The 18,997-nt window shown below is 38.1% G+C and overlaps 1 protein-coding gene across 2 annotated transcripts in view; it reads left to right on the top strand.

Annotated features, from left to right (window-relative positions):
• Window positions 1-18,997, top strand: part of CDH18 (cadherin 18) — a 255,786-nt gene that overhangs the window by 124,985 nt on the left and 111,804 nt on the right. For both annotated transcript variants that reach the window (XM_062617680.1, XM_062617679.1), the window contains exons 5-6: window positions 5,820-6,114; window positions 17,564-17,683. In XM_062617680.1, coding sequence (XP_062473664.1) covers window positions 5,820-6,114; window positions 17,564-17,683 — 415 coding nt within the window. The remainder of the gene's footprint in view (window positions 1-5,819; window positions 6,115-17,563; window positions 17,684-18,997) is intronic.

Below are 18,997 nucleotides of genomic sequence, written 5' to 3'. Positions count from 1 at the left end.
TTGTCAACAATAAGTTTTAAGTTAATTCTCTGCAGTTATTTTAAAATAATTTAAGTTTATATGCACATAACCACTTCTGCTCAAATTAAAGTTGTTAAGTTAGTGCAGTGGTTCTTGATCTTTTCAAATCAGCCTTGGATTTGAATTTAGCATGTATATGGGAATCTCTTACTATACCTTTTTTTTTTAATATAACAGCACATATCTTATATCCATACCCAAGAATTTGTTAGTCCAATTAAAATATTGTAAAAGTAATTACTAGTCCACTTAAAATGCCACCCACACAGCACACCAAGAATTCAGATTATTCGGTTAAAGTAAATGGGGGAAAGCAGTGCACAATTAAATCACAACTCTTCTACTTATCCAAGCCTCTTTCTCATTCTCCTGGCCATGCATGGTTTCCTGGTCATGTCTTGTCTTCCTCAGGCAAGTACAGGGGAGAGTGGTGATCACTGTGAGTTGTTAGCATCCCACATTTCCAGAAGGAGCAGGATGTTGCCTTCCTCCTCAATATTTTGATTGATTTTATAGTACTTATTGGTGAGCTTCTTCCTGCTGGGCCTGGCTTCTATAATTCTTTCTGCCTATTTGTGGTCATTTGCTTGACAAGAATGTATGCTTAAATGTTTGGATGTATGATGAGGCAAAAAGCATTAGGCAAAACAATAAAGTGAAAGATGTATGAAAATGAAGGGTGGTGAATAAGGCCAGTAGGTAAGCAGTAGGTACCTTTCCATTTGGTTCTGCAATTAGGCTTTAGTCACCTGATTGCTTTGCAGTTAAAAAAACTGTATTAGCTGGGCAATAAGCCTGCAATGTGTGCATTCATTTTACACCAGTTAATATACTGGTGCTTCAAATTATAAGTATTTCAAGACTCATAGTATCAAAATTAATAATAAGAATATAAAGAAAACTCTTAAGAAACTGAAATGTTTGGTATGCCTCTTCAGATCATGCCTTCGGAAAATACAGCCTTTCTACCCTTTCTGCAGGAATACTAAAAGAAAGTTGAAACATTTAAATGGACTGATGGAAGAAAAATGTTTAAATCTTAGCAAAACTAGGACATCTTGGTCGCTATTCTGCAAAATTAGTCATACACTGCTGATACAGACCAGCTAAGTATTGAGAACTGTCATAAATCATCCTGAATCCAACTTGTTATTAAATATGTCAAGAAGTGGAGCCCACTGTGTTGATAAAAGATGACACTCTAGATAGGCTCTTCATCTATTCTTCTCACTTCTTTTCCTAAAAAATCAGAGAAATAAAAATATGAATAATGCCCAGTAGGGTATGAAAATTAAATACTTTCTGGTAGTTTCTGGTTCTGGACAGTTTCAGGATAATTAATGGATATGTTCTTGATAGGAACATAACCAGATCAGCAATGATAAGGAATGTTTTCAGAAGCCAACCCATCAAATAGGGTAGAAACTGCATTTCCACAAGGAATTCAGAAGCCTGTCATGGCTGGAAGTTCAGAGATTGGAGATGTTGCGGTTAGGGAGCAGCAGAGTAAGGCAGCTTCCTGGGGATTGTGTCACTGTGGGGCTGCAGTGAGTTACTGAGCCACGGGTAGGGTTGGGGAGCCCTGGCAGCTAGGGAAGGCCAAATGGTGAGTGCAAGCTCTATAGTCTCCAGTACTTACAGCCTCTAAGCAAAGTCATTTTTGAAATGGTTTCGGGTCTAAGGTGAGATTGCTCAGGGAAGCAAGTCAAAATAATTTAAGCAGAAAAAAAAGCTTCCTTAAGTAGCAGTCAAAAGTTGATATCACAAATCAGTCTATAATCACCAGATGCAGTGGACTATCATAGAAGCAAAGGCCTACTGAAAAACAATTTCAGTTATGTTTTCATAGTCGTAGTTAAAACCTCAGATACATAAATCAGAGTTGTGTTCTAATGTTTGTCTTATTTCCCTTGTATTTCTTTTAAGTGCTCATTACTCATCTCAACATTATGAGTAATCACGTTTCAGTTTGCGATTTGCTTATATTTCTCTTTAAATTAAGAGACCCCTGTAATGTTCCAACTTTATGTCTCTGTCTGGCACAGCAGGGGGAAAAAAAACACCTACTTAGTGTTTATCAAAGCTATTTATTCATTTTACTACATCACGTATCTCATCTTCTAGTGTATACATGTTATTGCAGTAGTCATTGGCAGAGAGAAATTGAATGTCCACACCCTTTCTAGGGATCTGGGTTGAGATGGCTTCCCAGATCACACAGGTTATGTCTAAACTGGTGAACAGAACATGTGTTGGCTTGAGTCTGTGTTGCTTAGTGCATTCCCCCCTCTCTGTCAAATAAATCTGAAAGAGAAATAGTTACAGCAGTCCCAAGTAGAGAGAAAGTTCACTATTGACCAGATAGATTTTTCTCCCTTGCTGTCTTTTATAAACCGTTATAGACATAGCTGCAGAATTTCAGTCTCCCAAACCATGTATTTGTAACAGTGAATCCCATTTATTCTAGTTAGAAATGCTTTTGTGGAACAAAGCACCTGTTTATTCCACAACCACCTGTTGTGAAGTTGATTTCATAGTACACAGGGAAAAGAAAGAAGTGCTGAGGGACATGAATCTCTCATTAGTCTGGTAGGCATTGTCTTAAGTGGAGATTCCCAGGGGCTGTCTTCAGCACAACCCATATTGTAAACGTGTTTGAGGGAAGCCTTGATACTTTTTTTTACTTGGGCCAATTTATACTGAGATAGAAGTATTAAAGAAGACAAACAGTTATTTAATCTTTGCCTTACAGAAAAACTCAAAATATAACAAGTGACAAAGGAAAGTCACTTTTGTTATGCAGTAGAAATGCCATGCAAAATCTTCCTGTGTGAATTTAAAATTCAGCATAGAAATTAAAAGGCGTAAATCAAAGTGTTATATTCCAAACAATGTAAGATATCAGGAAGTAAGGAAGCAGGAACTGCTCTTAGCTTTCTCTTGGTTTTGGTTGTTGCCTTACAACTGCAGTGTAAAAGACCCAGTTGCAAATTGAAGGCTATTGATTTATTAATATTCGTAATTAATGTTAATATAATTAATTAAAATTGTCAGCTGATTCCTGATTACATTTTTCAATTGAAGTTTGTTGGATAAAGGGATGTTTAGCAGGAATCACTGGTTGGCCGTGTAGTCAGCTGAGAATCTTTTGTGCTTCTTAACTTTTATTACTTGATAGATATAAAAGCCCTGTGACTCAAAATGTACCTGCATTTTCATCATTAATGACAAGTACAAATAGTTATTTCTTCATAATGAATAATATCTGATATTTCCATTTGTACTATTACAGTGAATTTCTGGGTGTGCCTTTTTACAGTCTGGTATTGGAATACCATGTCTATTTGGATTTTTTGAAGAAAGCTTATTTCTTAAACTCTACAGCAGTTCCTTATTCTTATTGTTATCCTTATTGGTTTATTACCTATGTAATCAATTTCTTAGTTGCTTTATACTTTCCATAATTCCAGTTATGAACACAGTGTTTTTTGCTGGACCTTTGTATAGTATACCTGAATATGCTTTTGCATATATGCATGCGGAGTTAAAAGGAGACAATGATGGAAATTCTTCTGATCTTTTTCACTTTGGGGTAATTTCAAATTGGGTCCCTTATATCTTCAGAAACTAATGAAATTTGTCATTTTCCTGTGCATACAAATTTTCTCATTGCTTTCTTGGCTTTTGTTTTTGGTTTGTTTTTTTTGTTTTTTTTTTTTGGGGGGGGGGGAGGTGTTTGTTGGCTTTTTTCTGTATAAATTAAAGACAATTGTTAACATTTGCAAACACTAACACTTAGGAATAGTTTTATCAAAAAAGGAACCTGCAGCAAGAGATACTCAATTCTGATTGTTTCTGAAAAACTGGAATACGAGCAAACCAAGATCAGAATACCAGACTACCTCCTATTCTTGTTTTTAGGAATAAATAACTTCCAGTAACATTTTGACTTCATAGGAAGTTTGGATCTCTGACCTTTTACATTGAGTGAATTATTCCTGTCTTATCAGAATACAGTATTATTCTGAGGACAAAAAGAGATGTAACCAGAATTTTGCCCATCTCTTCTTTAAAGGAAAGTTTTAAGACTGTCCTGCTGTCCTATAAAAGCAAAGCCAAGCAAGCAGACCCTTTCTCTGCTTCTTTCTCTCTTCCATTTTCAAAATAAAAAAAATGGGTCCACCGTGGTGACCCTGCTTTGGTTTGGTTATCCAGTCAGATCTTCCTGTAGCTGACATAAGTGCGTGGTGCATTGACTGAAGTTACGCTGAAGTTTAGATGATCTGACAATCTTAATTTTATTAGATTTTTCCCTCCTACCCCTCCATACAAGACAAGATATAAATTATATAAATAATTTCATAGATTTGGTACACAAGAGTAAAAAGTGTTATCAAGCCCCATATGCTTGCTTTTTTTTACAAAGAGCAAACTAGATAATTTTAAAGGCAAGACAAAGAACTGGCAAAAAAAAAAAAGTAGAGAGAAAATATCAGCATCTCTGTATGATTTAAGTCAGAAAAAGATGGTTTGGACACTCAAAAATCTATTTTCTCTATCCAAACTTAAATGGTTTCTGAACTGAGAGTGGAAAGGAGTCTGGAAACTAAAACTTAGTAATGCCATGATGCAGATATTGAGAGATAGTCAGAGCACTGAGATAAGAATAAGAATGAGTTCTTAAAATTAGGAAGTTTCCCTTCTGATTTAGCATCACAATATAACTGCACAATACCTGAGGCTGTTCATTTCTGCATTATCACTTTGTTCTCATTGTGCACCTCAATAAATACATTCTGTTCTCAGAGTAGTTCTAAAGGAAAAAAAAAAACACAAACTTCTCAATCTATCAAAAATTACCCCTCCTTCTCAGGGAACACATGTTGAATTTTAATCTAAACAGGCAATTCTTCAAAGTCAAGTTAGAAGCACTGGGGCTTAATGTGGATAGCTTTTTCATTTTCATGTTATCTCTCAGTACACCAGGGTACTTTGTAACTTTTCCTTACCCCTCGCCCCCCAATAAATGCAAGCTTTATTCTCCTGAAGGAGGGGTAATATATTAAATGTATATTTTATAGCACAGAGTGTGTGAGCCGTGAAAATGCTGGAAGTATGCAAATGAAAACGAAATGTATGATGGAAGTATGCAAATGAAAATGCTGAAGTTCAGTGCTTCATTAGAAATAATTTAAATACAAGCAAATTAGGTGAGTTTATAATTAGAACGAAACAAGAAAAACTGAGGGAAAACGGATGTATTTTGTTGTGCGGTAGGGTAGTCCTGGACATACATCTGTCGCTGTCACACTACACAGTTTCCTTTTGTGTAAACTATGCTATCTTTGCGGCCACAGAAGATAACATAGGTGGTGGGACTGAACTATGTCATTGAGGCAAGCAGTCCTCAGTGGGACAGCTTCAGGCTTAGTGCTTAAGGCAGTTTCTGCAATGAATGCTGTATGGTGACTGCTGAAAGGACTAAAACCAAACCATAATAAAATAAAAGCCACCCCAGTTACTATAATATTCTTAACTTAGGAAAGTTTTCTAGAATGGACATGCACCAAAAAAATCCCATCTTTAAAAGTGAACTATGCTGGGTGATTATGATCCTGAACAAAATGATCGAATTGACAGCAATGCCACATAAGGGATTACAACAAGAGATGGGAAGGTTAAAAACTAAGTAGGATGGTGCTAACAGAAATATTACAGTTTTTAGATCTTTTGTGAAATAACCTTTTATGAAGTTTAATAGGTCATTTTATATGATTTTATGTGTTTATATTTTACAGCTGCACTCCAATTCTGACAAAGGTGATGGATCAGTCAAGTACATTCTTACTGGAGAAGGCGCAGGGACTATCTTTATTATTGATGACACGACTGGAGACATCCATTCAACCAAAAGCCTAGATCGAGAGCAGAAGACACACTATGTGCTTCATGCCCAAGCTATTGATAGACGGACAAACAAACCACTCGAGCCTGAATCTGAATTTATTATCAAGGTGCAGGATATCAATGACAATGCACCAAAATTTACAGATGGACCATACATTGTTACTGTGCCAGAGATGTCTGAAATGGGTAAGGAAAACAAACTGTTACATTCAACAAGCTTTTAACAAGTTAAAATGCCGCATGCTATTGTTGACAAAATTATGACAGTTATTGTATCATTGATTTTATGTAAAACATATTACAGTTGAGATTATAGGAAGCCATCAAATGCAACCTTGCATGTTACTTGGAACATTCATATTAAGAAAACAGGATACCACACGCATGTTGACTGTAGAGAGTCTCTCTTACTCTTGAATGCTTTAACAGACAGTCCTGGGCAAATTGTACTTTGCACTCTAGAAACAAGATGTATTCATATATTCATCATCCAGCTACTCTATGGCATTGTCTTACATCTATATGAGTAGTCTGTGCAATTCACCGAATTAAACAAATACAAAGAAACAGTGAGTTTCTAGGCTACTTTAGACCATGGTGTCATATGTTTATTTACCTTGATTAAGTTTCTTATAAAGTTCTCAAATTCACAAAAGTACCAACCTTCGGTTTTCCCTGTTAAAAATATATTTCATATATATTCTTATTATTTGAGGTGCCAAAACCACAGCTTCTATTACAGATGTGCATAGTAAAAATAGTGCATTCCAAACATCTCTACAATTCTTTGCTTGCATATGCAAATGAAGCATGGTATATGAAATATTTGTGAACATGTAGTAGTCGTGGCTGTCCTGGAAATACCGAAGCATATTAAGTTTTAATCCTGAACCATGGCGTTCAGAGCTGTGACAGTTTGGAAGCAGAGACTGAATTTTACACCAGTGGCTTCTTCACTGAAGTAAGTGAAGTTAATCTTGTATAAAGTAGAGGATAATTATACTTTCCTATCTACCATATGAAATCAGATTGTATTAAATGGACTTTGCAGCTTAGCAAATATCATGGTTTAAAAGGGTAAGAAGTTTCCCCCATTCTCTGTCTTTTCCCCTAACTTAATGACTTCCTCTTCATTCTTTCTGTCACTCCGCCTGCCCCTGCCACTCCACTGACACATAGGAGTACTTTCTTGATTTTCTGCTCAAAATATTCTCCATATGTTATGTTCTGAAAAATAGTCTGTCTGTATCATAATTGCCTTGTTCTACTTTGTTCTTTGTAGGTACTTGTAGTATTATTCTCCTTTTCCAGTCCTTTCCTCTCTTCCGAGTCCGCTCACAGTGTGTTACTTCAGATGTCTCTTCCCAGCTGTGGAGCACTCTGAGCCTTCTTTTCTGTAGTCCGTCTCACAGTAAGAATGTATGAAGGGAGAAACATCGTTCTTTGGTCTCCTCCTATTTAATTCTCTCTTCTTCTTTCATATTACCCCTCAACTTCCCTTTTATGAATTTCCTTCTTTCGACAGTCTGTTATTTCTCTCTTAATTGCTACTTCATCTTTGTCTGTAATTTGTATTTCCCCCTCATTCCACCTTTTATTATAATGATTTAACATTATTATTTCTAATAGTGTCTTGTGTCTCTACCAGAAGAACAATCTCTATTAGCCATTCCTGATTTGTAAATATCTAGCTAATAAAGATTTTCAGATTATTGATAAAATATATTTTCATTCCTTAAAATAATTTGCAAGCTGTTCATTGTTCTCTTAAATCTCTTGCTCTCAAATACTGACTTCCTAGATACCAGCTTTTACTTCAAGCTATAAACATGTAGGTGCATACCATCTATAGAGTGATGCTAGTATATGTAATAGGATGTGGTTTTAATGTACATTGCCTATTTTAACCATCTAAGCATACTATTGCAAATATCATCCCCAAGAGAAACGTACAGACATGTAGAAAAGCAGCATTCCTGTGAGTAATGTCATAACACCAGGTCTATTTAGAATCATAGAATCATAGAATAGTTAGGGTTGGAAAAGACCTTAAGATCACAGTATCACACAGTATCACAGTATGCTAGAGATTGGAAGGGACCTCGAAAGATCATCTAGTCCAATCCCCCTGCCGGAGCAGGAACACCTAAATAAGGTTACACAGGAATGTGTCCAGGCGGGTTTTGAATGTCTCCAGGGAAGGAGACTCCACAACCTCCCTGGGCAGCCTGTTCCAGTGTTCTGTCACCCTCACTGAGAAGAAGTTTCTTCTCAAGTTTCAGTGGAACCTCTTGTGTTCCAGTTTGTACCCATTACCCCTTGTCCTATCATTGTTTGCCACTGAGTAGAGCCTGGCTCCATCCTCGTGACACTCCCCCTTTATATATTTATAGACCCTAATAAGGTCACCCCTCAGTCTCCTCTTCTCCAAACTATAGACACCCAGCTCCCTCAGTCTTTCCTCATAAGAGAGATGCTCCACTCCCTTAATCATCTTCGTTGCCCTGCACTGGACTCTCTCCAGCAGGTCCCTGTCCTTCTTGACTGTGTCAAATGCTTTGCTAAGTCAAGGTAGACCACATCCACCGCTCTGCCATCATCCATCCACTGTGTTATTTCCTCATAAAAGGCTAAGAGATTGGTCAAACATGACCCTTGGTGAAGCCACGTTGACTGCCCCTCATAACCCTCTTATCCTTGATATGCCTTAAGATGGCACCAAGGATAAGGTGTTCCATCACTTTCCCAGGGATGGAGGTGAGGCTGACCGGTCTATAGTTACCCAGGTCCTCCTTCTTGCCCTTTTTGAAGACTGGAGTGACATTTGCTTTCCTCCAGTCCTCAGGCACCTCTCCCGTTTCCCAAGACTTGGTAAAGATGATGGAGAGCGGTCTAGCAATGACTTCCGCCAGTTCCCTCAGCACCCGCGGGTGCATCCCATCTGGACCCATGGATTTATGGATGTCCAGATTGCTCAACTGGTCTCTAACCCATTCCTCATTGACTAAGGCAAACCGCTCCGTTGACCTGACTTCATCTGAGGTCTCAGGGGTACAGGGCTCTTCAGGACTGCCTGCAGCACAGTAGACAGAGACAAAGAAGGCATTCAGTAACTCTGCCATCTCTGTATCTTCTGTCACTAGGGCACCCATCCCGTTCATCAGTGGGCCTACATTGCCTCTGGTGTTAGTTTTATCTGCCATGTATTTGAAAAAGCTCTTTTTGCTGTCCTTGACCCTTCTCGCCAGGTTTAATTCTAAGGAGGCCTTAGTCATCCTAGCTGCCTTCCTACATCCTCTAGCAGCAGCCTTATATTCCTCCCAGGTGGCCAGCCCCTCCTTCCATGACCTGTAAACTCTCCTCTTCCACTTGAGCATACCCATCAATTCCCTATTTAGCCACACAGGTCTCCTGGCCCTCTTCCTTGACTTCCTACGTGTCGGGATGCTCTGATCTTGAGCTCGGAAAAAGCAATCCTTGAATGTCAACCAACTATCTTGGGTCCCTTTACCTTCAAGCAGCCTTGCCCATGGGATTTCCCCTAGCAATTGCTTGAAAAGGCCAAAGTTTGCCCTGCTAAAGTCCAGGGTTGCAATTCTACTTGCTATTCTACTAGTCCTACCGCACAAGATCCTGAACTCCACCATCTCGTGGTCGCTGCAACCAAGGCAGCCCTCAACCCTTACTGCTTCGACCAGATCCTCCTTGTTAGTGAGGATGAGATCCAGCAACGCTCCTCTCCTGGTTGGCTCATCCGCCATTTGCAGGAGGAAGTTATCATCCATACACTGGAGGAACCTCCTGGACTGTGGCTGGGTTGCTGAGTGGTCCTTCCAGCAAACATCAGGGAAGTTAAAATCCCCCACGATGACCACAGCATGTGACTGTGGTATAATATTGTCAAACATGTCTATATTATCAATTTAAACAAAAAAAAATTACCAACACAATTTAAATGGAGCTACAACGTGCTTCATTAGAATCATAGAATCATAGAATAGTTAGGATTGGAAAGGACCTTAAGATCATCTAGTTCCATCCCCTCTGCCATGGGCAGGGACACCTAACACTTAACCATGTCACCCAAGGCTCTGTCCAACCTGGCCTTGAGCACTGCCAGGGATGGAGCATTCACAACTTCCCTGGGCAACCTATTCCAGTGCCTCACCACCATAACAGTAAAGAACTTCCTCCTTATATCCAGTCTAAACTTCCCCTGTTTAAGTTTGAGCCCGTTACCCCTTGTCCTATTGCTACAGTCCCTAATGAATAGTCCATTCCCATCATCCTTATAGGCCCCCTTCAGATACTGGCAGGCTGCTATCAGGTCTCCACGCAGCCTTCTCTTCTCCAGGCTGAACAGCCCCAATTTTCTCAGCCTATCTTCATATGGGAGGTGCTCCAGTTCCCTGATCATCCTCGTGGCCCTCCTCTGGACTTGTTCCAACAGTTCCATGTCCTTTTGATGTTGAGGACACCAGAACTGCACACAATACTCCAAGTGAGGTCTCACAAGAGCAGAGTAGAGGGGCAGGATCACCTCCTTTGACCTGCTTGGTCACACTGCTTTTGATGCAGCCCAGGATACGGTTGGCGTTCTGGGCTGCAAGTGCACACTGCCAGCTCATGTTCATTTCCTCATTGACCAATACCCCCAAGTCCTTCTCTGCAGGGCTGCTCGGAATCTCTTCTCTGGCCAACCTGTAGCTGTGCCTGGGATTGCTCCGACCCAGGTGTAGGACCTTGCTCTTGGCATGGTTAAACTTCATAAAGTTGGCATCAGCCCACCTCACAAGCATGTCAAGGTCCCTCTGGATGGCATTCCTTCTCTCCAGCGTATCAACCAAACCACACAGCTTGGTGTCATCGGCAAACTTGCTGAGGGCGCACTCAATCCCACTGTCAATGCCACTGACAAAGATGTTGAACAAGACTGGTCCCAACCCCGATCCCTGAGGGACACCACTTGTTACTGGTCTCCAGCCGGACATTGAGCCATTGACCACAACTCTTTGCATCTGGCCATCCAGCCATATCCACCGAGTGGTCCACCTATCAAATTGGTGTCTTTCCAATTTAGAGACAAGGATATCATGCGGGGCAGTGTTGAACACTTTGCACAAGTGCTGGTAGATGACATCAACTGCTCTACCCCTGTCCATCAGTTCCATAGCCCCATCATAGAAGGCCACTAAATTGGTCAGGCAGGATTTCCCCTTAGTGAAGCTGTGCTGGCTGCCACCAAGCACCTTGTTGATTTTCATGTGCCTTCGCATGCATTCAAGAAGAATCTGCTCCAAGATTTTGCCAGGCACTGAGGTGAGTCTGACTGGTCTGTAATTCCCTGGGTCACTCTTTTTTCCCTTTCTTGAAAATGGGAGTTATATTTCCTTTTCCAGTCGCCAGGAACTTCACCTGAGTGCCATGATTTTTCAAATATGGTGGCCAGTGGCTTATCAGCTTCATTTGCCAGCTCCTTCAGGACCTGCGGTTGGATTTCATCAGGTCACATGGACTTGTGTATGTTCAGGTTCTTAAGATGGTCTTGAACCAGGTCCTCTCCTACAATGGGCCTAAGGTCTTCATTCTCACAGTCCCTGTCTGCCTTCTAAGACTTGGGTGGTGTGGTCAGTTGCCAGTGAAGACTGAGGCAAAGAAGTCGTTAAGAGCCTCAGCCTTCTCCAAATCCAAAGACATTTGTCAAGACACTTTTGTGGGAAGTACTACAGTGAGGTTATTCCCAGTAAGAGTACTGTAGGCCTGTATGAAACCTCTTCACTATGGCACAAAGCTTTACTGTTGGAGCTAATTTCAGTAGCATCTAAGCTCTTATCTCAGTTGTCTCTTGTTACAACTCAGACTCTTGATATTAAATTCATTTCCTTTATCAACTGTCTTCAAAAATGCTCTGTCTTCCTCTTTCTTTAGTTTCCTTTGTCTTTAATGGAACATTTTAATTAATTGATTATTTCCTTCCCCTCTGGAAGCCTTTTATTTTCTTTGTGGGAGGAAAGACAGTGGAAAGGAAATCAATGTTATCCTCAAAGGCAAAACCAGCCAATATAATTGTTTTTCATTTGTTCACTCAAAGCTCCCCTTTTCTTTCATCCTGTCAAAATGTATTATTTTTGGCTAGATGTTAGTCATAATTCTGTAGTAGTCTGAATCTTGGTATTACTGTTCAGCTACATTATAAATGTTACTGTTTTCCAAAGAACAATTTGAGTAGTCTGAGATAGCATTTGGGGTTAAAAAATAGAGTGGATTATGGTAAATCAAGGAACTTCTAGTGTGTTGTGGTTTAAGCCCAGCTGGTAACTCAGAACATATCATTAATGCATATTTTTTATAAATGAAATACTTTACTGGGTGTACCTGAGGTAAATCATTAAAATATCTGTACAATCTAAGCAGCACTTTTGTGTTGTTTGAATAAAATTGAATTTTCATATCCTGCTGTACAGGCAACCTGCTGTAGGCATACAACATATTATCCTTGCAAATTCGTGATCATTATTTTCTTTTTCTCTTATTGATTTGTTTGTTCTTTGCATTCTGAAAGCATTTTGTTGTCTGCAGTCTCAGGAAGACTTAATTCTATTATTGCTTCCACAGGATCCATTTTCTGTCAAATAATGGACATCCCTATGCCAGTTTCATTAGTTCTGTAATAAGCATATTTTTTGACATTAGCTGAGGAGTCTATACATCACTGAACATCTTGTTGTTATTGTATGAATTCTTAAGGATGCTTCAGTACTTTAAAAATATCTTCCACTTTATTTCATGGTCATGTAAAGAACTTTCAGTGCTACTGTCTCTCTGTAACAGCCCTCATGCTGAGTAGCTGGTGGTATTTTTCATCTCTGTTATGCTGTTAATTTCATCAGCAGCTTCGTGTCTGTCTCCTCAAACAGCTGAGATTTTTACCACAAGTTGACCCTTGATCTATTTGTGTAAGCTGTAGGATGTTTATGGCTTTTGGTTTTTTTAGGTAACTAGCAAGAAAGTACAGGTAAGTTTTGTTAAATTATTTGCCAAATATTAGATTGCAGTGTTTCCTGTGGCATAAAGTGAACATATTATTTATGTTTTACGTACTGTGCTGGAAGAACTGAAAGAAAACACCTAATTCTTGCCTTCTTGATACTTCTCCTTAAAGTTAGCTCAAGATCCAATTTTTATGTCTGAAATTATTTCTTCTGCAGTGTAAAAAGCTCACTTTCATTGAGATCTATGCTCTGTTTTATAGAAGAGTCATCATTATCATCACTGGTGTAGAGGGGCATTGGAACTAGATGGTCTTAACATACTTTCCAAACCAAACCATCCTGTGATTCTATCTTAATATAATGGAAAAGAAAGCTTTTTCTTTGTTTGTTTGTTTGTTTGTTTCCCCAAACAACAAAAGCCTTCCATTCAGGTATCTTCAAAATGAGTGAAATACAGCATATTAAATTTTCTAGTGTTCTATGTAGTCATGCATAAGAAGTGTATTCCAAATAAATTCTCCTTAACAAATTAATAGGTAAATTGGACTTTTCTGAACTTCTTTCCAGGGTATTATAATGTGAGGTAGTCATAATTTTAGATAATCTGGAAGGCATTATTCATGGTGTTCATAAATATGATTTGCATGGGATGTGTCTCTTTATCTTCCTGTGTTGTTTGATTTTTATCTTATGATAAAGATATCTGACAAAAAGAGTGTGAATTTCTACAGCAAGGACTTGAATTGATATAGTCACTAGATACACGTTGATTTCCTGGTGAAGACACTATTTTCTAATGTAGAATTAAACTAAAACATTCTGTTAACAGTGCAGCAAACTATGGAAAATCATACGTAGAGATCTTGCATTCTCAACAGACATGCTTTGTTAAACTTCCCCATTATACATCAGAAATTTGTCTTCAGAGAGACAGATTGAAGTAGATTTTGAAGAGATTTTGAAATAAAACTACAGTTTGGTTTCCCAAATGAATGTTCCTTATTTTTGATAACAGAAAAAAGGTAAGGTTATAGAATGGTTTTCAGAGTAGACAGACATATTTTACAGCTCTCTATAGAGCATTAGCTAAGAAAACAGAATTCCCAATATGGAATCTCTAAACTGTAGCAGGAAATAATGTGGAATAGTTGTTGAACTCTGAGTGAGCAGAGCCTCCACTTTGGGGAAAAGTGTTTTTATTACCTAACTGGAGTGTCAAAATGCTTTCATAGCAAAATTTTGAGGTTTTCTTGACAGGCACTTTCACAGTAGATTAGTGAAGAAAGTATGGAAGGTATGCCTCTGGGTTTGATGTTCATATCCATTCTGAGGTCTCTGGAGAAATTAGATCCTTGTTTTTTGTGTTAGATTATTTTCCTCAGAATTGTTAACATTAAAAATAGCAAGGCAGCTGTACTATATAGTTTTCCATCTGAATCCTTTACATGTCTCAACAGCAAAAAACTGATTCTGCATCTGAATGGTACAAATATATTTGGAATCACGATTTGTCTGTCATGTTGTGTAGCTGAATTATGCTAACTTTGGAAGGAGTAATTGGAAGCTAAAGGTACGTTACCTTTTCTAACAAGGCATTCTAACCCATAGCTTTCACAAGCTGCCTTTTCTCTGTGCTGAGTAAATCAGGCAAGAGATAGGCAAAAGGCCAGTATGGATACATCTTATAAGGTGATGAGAGTGCTTGTGTACTACAGTGGAAAAGTTAAGCATCTGATGAGCTACATTGCACTAAATGAGGGTTTGAGAGGTGGGGTGGGGGGGTTGAGTTAAAGTTGTGATTCTAAGTGGTTTTTAGGTAGAAAGAGAACACTTCACCACTGTGCAGTACCAAATTACTATTATCAGGTGTTCCTTAGGAGAGAGATAGAGATGTACTTGAAAATCACTGTGGCAGATTTTAAAGCATAATAGCATTCCATTCATGGTAAAATGACCTGTCTGTTGCTTATGTGAGATACTGCCTTTCAGTAGGCCTCTTTCGTTGTCCCACATCAGTGAGCACTCAGATTCTATCCCCTGCCTTTTGAGAGGAGAGAAGAGAGAGAAGAGGGAGGAGAGGAGAATGAGAGAACCATGAAATCTCAGTATTTCTGGTATTTTCTTCTTTTGGAATAGCCAAAATCTGTTCATCCGTTCCCAAACCTACCTTGATTATCTAGAACTGGAAAAAGTGCAAATGCAAACTCAAAGGTACAGAAGTTGCCCAGCACTCTGTGTAGCAAACTGTGGTAGGTGACTGACTGATTATTGGATGAGCATGTTTTTGTTGTATGCTGTCCTGGGTTCAGCCGTTATTTCCCTTATCATCATTATTATTGGTGGTAGCAGTAGTGATTTGTGTTATGCCTTAGTTACTGGACTGTTCTTATCTCAACCTGTGGGAGTTACATTTTTTTGATTCTCCTCGCCATCCGTCCAGGAGCAGGGGGAGGAAGAATGGGGGGAGTGAGTGAGCGGCTGCGTGGTTCTGAGTTACTGGCTGGGCTTAAACCACAGCATATGCAATTAAAAAAAACCAAACCAGTAACCTGTTTATCTTTAATGATTCCACACATTCCAACATATAATAATGAAGCCATGAATAAATTATTGTCGACAGGCCTTTATCCTTGAATACAGCAAGCTTATAACTGAAAGAAAGGTCACAGCTTTTTCACCTCAAGTTAGAAATTACTGCCATACTGGGCTATAGAAACATACCATTACAGTATTTAGATAATCTGGAGAATATGGAAAAAAAACCCACATTTTCTGTTCTTTGAAGTGACTTGATGTGATTTGCAGGAACTGTTATTCTAAGTTTAAATAGCAAATTAATATGACTAAATAGATTCCTAGAACATTTTAAGAAAATTGCACTAACTTTAATTCATATTTGTTTACCTTGTCACATAAACCAAAATGTGGTAATTTAGTCATTTTTACCATTAACTCCTGAATAACTATGAACAGACTACTAGCTCCAGCTTGATTTTATTACAGTACTTCACTTCAAATTCACCAAGGTTTCTTTGTATGTGCTGTGTGAATATATTTATCTATAAGATTGTATGCATTTGGGCTATTCAGAGACCAGAAGACACTACATTGAAGTATGCAGGCACATTTGCTGTACCATTTACCAAGTCATCAGTAGAGATACAAAACCCAAATTTTTGTGTCCAAGTTAGTGTCATTATTAATGAATATCTTCTTAAACAGTGATAAATCCAAATCTGTGTATATTTTCTTGCTTGCTTTGCTGTACTTGATGTCAGACTCTGCAATTTTAGATATTTATATTCCCAGTGTATACTGAGAGTGTGCACAGTACCAAACAGTTCTGTGCAATGGAAACCAATCTATGAAATTAAACCGTTGGTACTGAGGATCCAATGTCCGCACCATATGTTTTGGGGAAATCTTATTTCACATTAGCTCTTATCTGGTCTCTGAGACTAAATGCCCATTAGCAGTGAGAATAAATCATATGTGCTGCCAAAGCACATCTTTTGGTTTAGTTTTATCCAAAGGAATCTGGTTAGCATGCTCTGAAACTGTTCCATGAGGCAAATCAAAGTATGACAAGTAGGGGAGATCAAGGGAGTCAATTCAAAAGCATACTTCTCACAACTAAGATGTGAAATTGAACACCCCAGAGTGGAGCTGATGCCTCAGTGGTTAATTTAACTGAGAAGCCACTTTCAAGTGGAAAATAACATGAGAGTAGCCTGTTCTATTGCCATTATTCCTGCATTTTAGTACTGGGCCAAGAGAGTCTGTAGAAGGCAGTGTCTGTAGAAGGATAAACAAGAAGGATGAAGACTGAACCTTTATTAACTTGCCATCTTTCATTTAATGATTTCTTATGTGAAGTACTGGGCTGTGATAGCAAAAAAGATGCATCATTAAATGTCTTGAAAAATACAGTAAAATGTAAAATCACTTGTCTCTATCTGTGCAGTACTTTTGCATTTTATTTCCTGCAGAAATGCTACTCATAAGTTATTCTACTTAGTGACATGCTAGAAAATGTGATTTTATGTTTGTAATGGTACATAATAACAGCATACAAATATCTGTCTTTTGAACTCCTTATCTTTCTAATCTGGACCCATCATTTGAATTCCAAAAAGGTTCTAGCAGTTATTCAATTTTCAGATCTTTGGTGCCTTCCAATAGGTAGTCTTTTTGATTTCCCTTAGTCTCTTATTGATTTGGGGACATTTATGCAAAATGTTTTAAATATGTACTTCAAGATTAATTTTTATCATGGATGAAGAGAATCCTGAAGTCCATAAATATGAATTGTTCAGAAATCTAAGCAATATCCAAATTTAGAATCTATGTGTGTGAATATGCATACATATACATGCTATGTAATTACTGGTTTAAGGTTATATATATGTAATTAAGTTACATATACATTATATAGAGAGATAAAAATTTGGTGGTTTTGCAAATTAATATAAATAGTTTTCCTTAAAAATATGATAGGATAACAACATACAGAGAAAATGTTATTAATCTCTCTAATTGTACAATCTGAGGACTGCAAAAGCTCAAAAAATGCATCTAAAATATTTTATTTTTCAGAAAATTGCATTTATTATCAATTATTTTTTTTTTTCTTGTACATACAGGTACATCTGTTCTACAGGTGACAGCCACAGATGCAGATGACCCTACATACGGAAACAGTGCCAGAGTAGTGTACAGTATTCTTCAGGGACAGCCATACTTTTCTGTTGACCCTAAAACAGGTGGGTATTTTATATTTCTGTCAGTGTGATTTCACTAATATGTTGCAGTTAATTAAGTCCGGTAGGTGAAATCCAATGTACAAAATGCAGGTGAATGTGATTTTATTTTTTTTAATCCATATTATATTCTTCTTGGTTTAACAATGAAAATTAAGAGTTGTTATGTTTTTCTGAATACAAAAATGAGCCTAGTATGCACAGAATTAATTCTGCATTATGCCATGAGGCAAGCCATTCAGACAAACTGGAATAGCATTTTTCCCATCTTTAGAAGCCTCTCTGTAGGAAATGACTCAAGTATGCCAATGCATAATGGTTTTCAGTGCTTTGTTTTGCCTGAAGGTTAAGCTTGGGTGGGTTATTGAATATGTTCTTCAACACATATGCCATAATAAATTAATATCATTTGTGTATTTATAAAACCACAGAATTGCCATTTCACTGAAAAGTTGTTCTAAGATACAAGAAGTAAAATGAGCTGCAATTTTTATGCTGAAGCTCTATACATCGCCCTTTCCTTTTTTTTCCACAAAGTGTAAGTTATGTGTAATTAATCCAAATAGATTTCTTTAAAGAGAGAAGAAATCTCTTTTGGGGATGAGGGTTGTTACTAGCTTTGGATTTTCTGAAGAGCAGTATCTTAAATATTAATATGAAGTTATATTTTCAGTACATATTTATATGCTTAATAATGAGGAAAGATGATTTAAGAAAGTACTTTATTCATCTGAATTTTGTAACTGGTTTTGCCTATCTACATCAAAGCTTTAATACTGAGGGGAAAGAATGAAAAATAGTGATCCCTGCAATTAACTTTAAGGAAGAATAATGGGTTTTTTTAAATGTGCTAAAGTGAAGTTAGTACAGTGTAAATAGTTTCCATTGTAATGTTTCTAAATTTAAATGTCTTTGCTGCATGCCTTAAGCTCTGTGGAACGTGGAGGTATATGCTTGCTTCATTACAAGAGAAGTGGATCTGTGCCATCTCAGCTAGCTTTGAGGTAGGGCTTCTGTTGACCAGAAGGCTGGACTTGGTAACCTCCAGAGATCTCTCTCAGCCTATATTCTTTTATAAGTTTGTGAGCTCATGTTAGAAAGGCCTAATTGTGCAAAGTGTAATAGGATCATGTTGGAGGGCTGTGTAAAGTGCTGGGAGACAATCCAGATGCAGGCCTGTTCATAAATACTTTGTTAAGGGAACAACTGCTGGCACGCCTCTTACCCACCCATGTGTGACTACAGTCTGGCAGAGCTGGAATAGGCTAAAACCACTCTGGGTACATGTTAACAACTAAGGGGTATGGAAAATCAGTG

This window comes from Pezoporus occidentalis, unplaced genomic scaffold (genome assembly GCF_034315485.1).
Source record: "Pezoporus occidentalis ecotype Australia unplaced genomic scaffold, CSIRO_AGI_Poc_V1 ctg2, whole genome shotgun sequence".
Taxonomy (NCBI): domain Eukaryota; kingdom Metazoa; phylum Chordata; class Aves; order Psittaciformes; family Psittacidae; genus Pezoporus; species Pezoporus occidentalis.
Note: the sequence above shows the minus strand (reverse complement) of the source record. Positions and strands in the feature narration are given on the sequence as shown.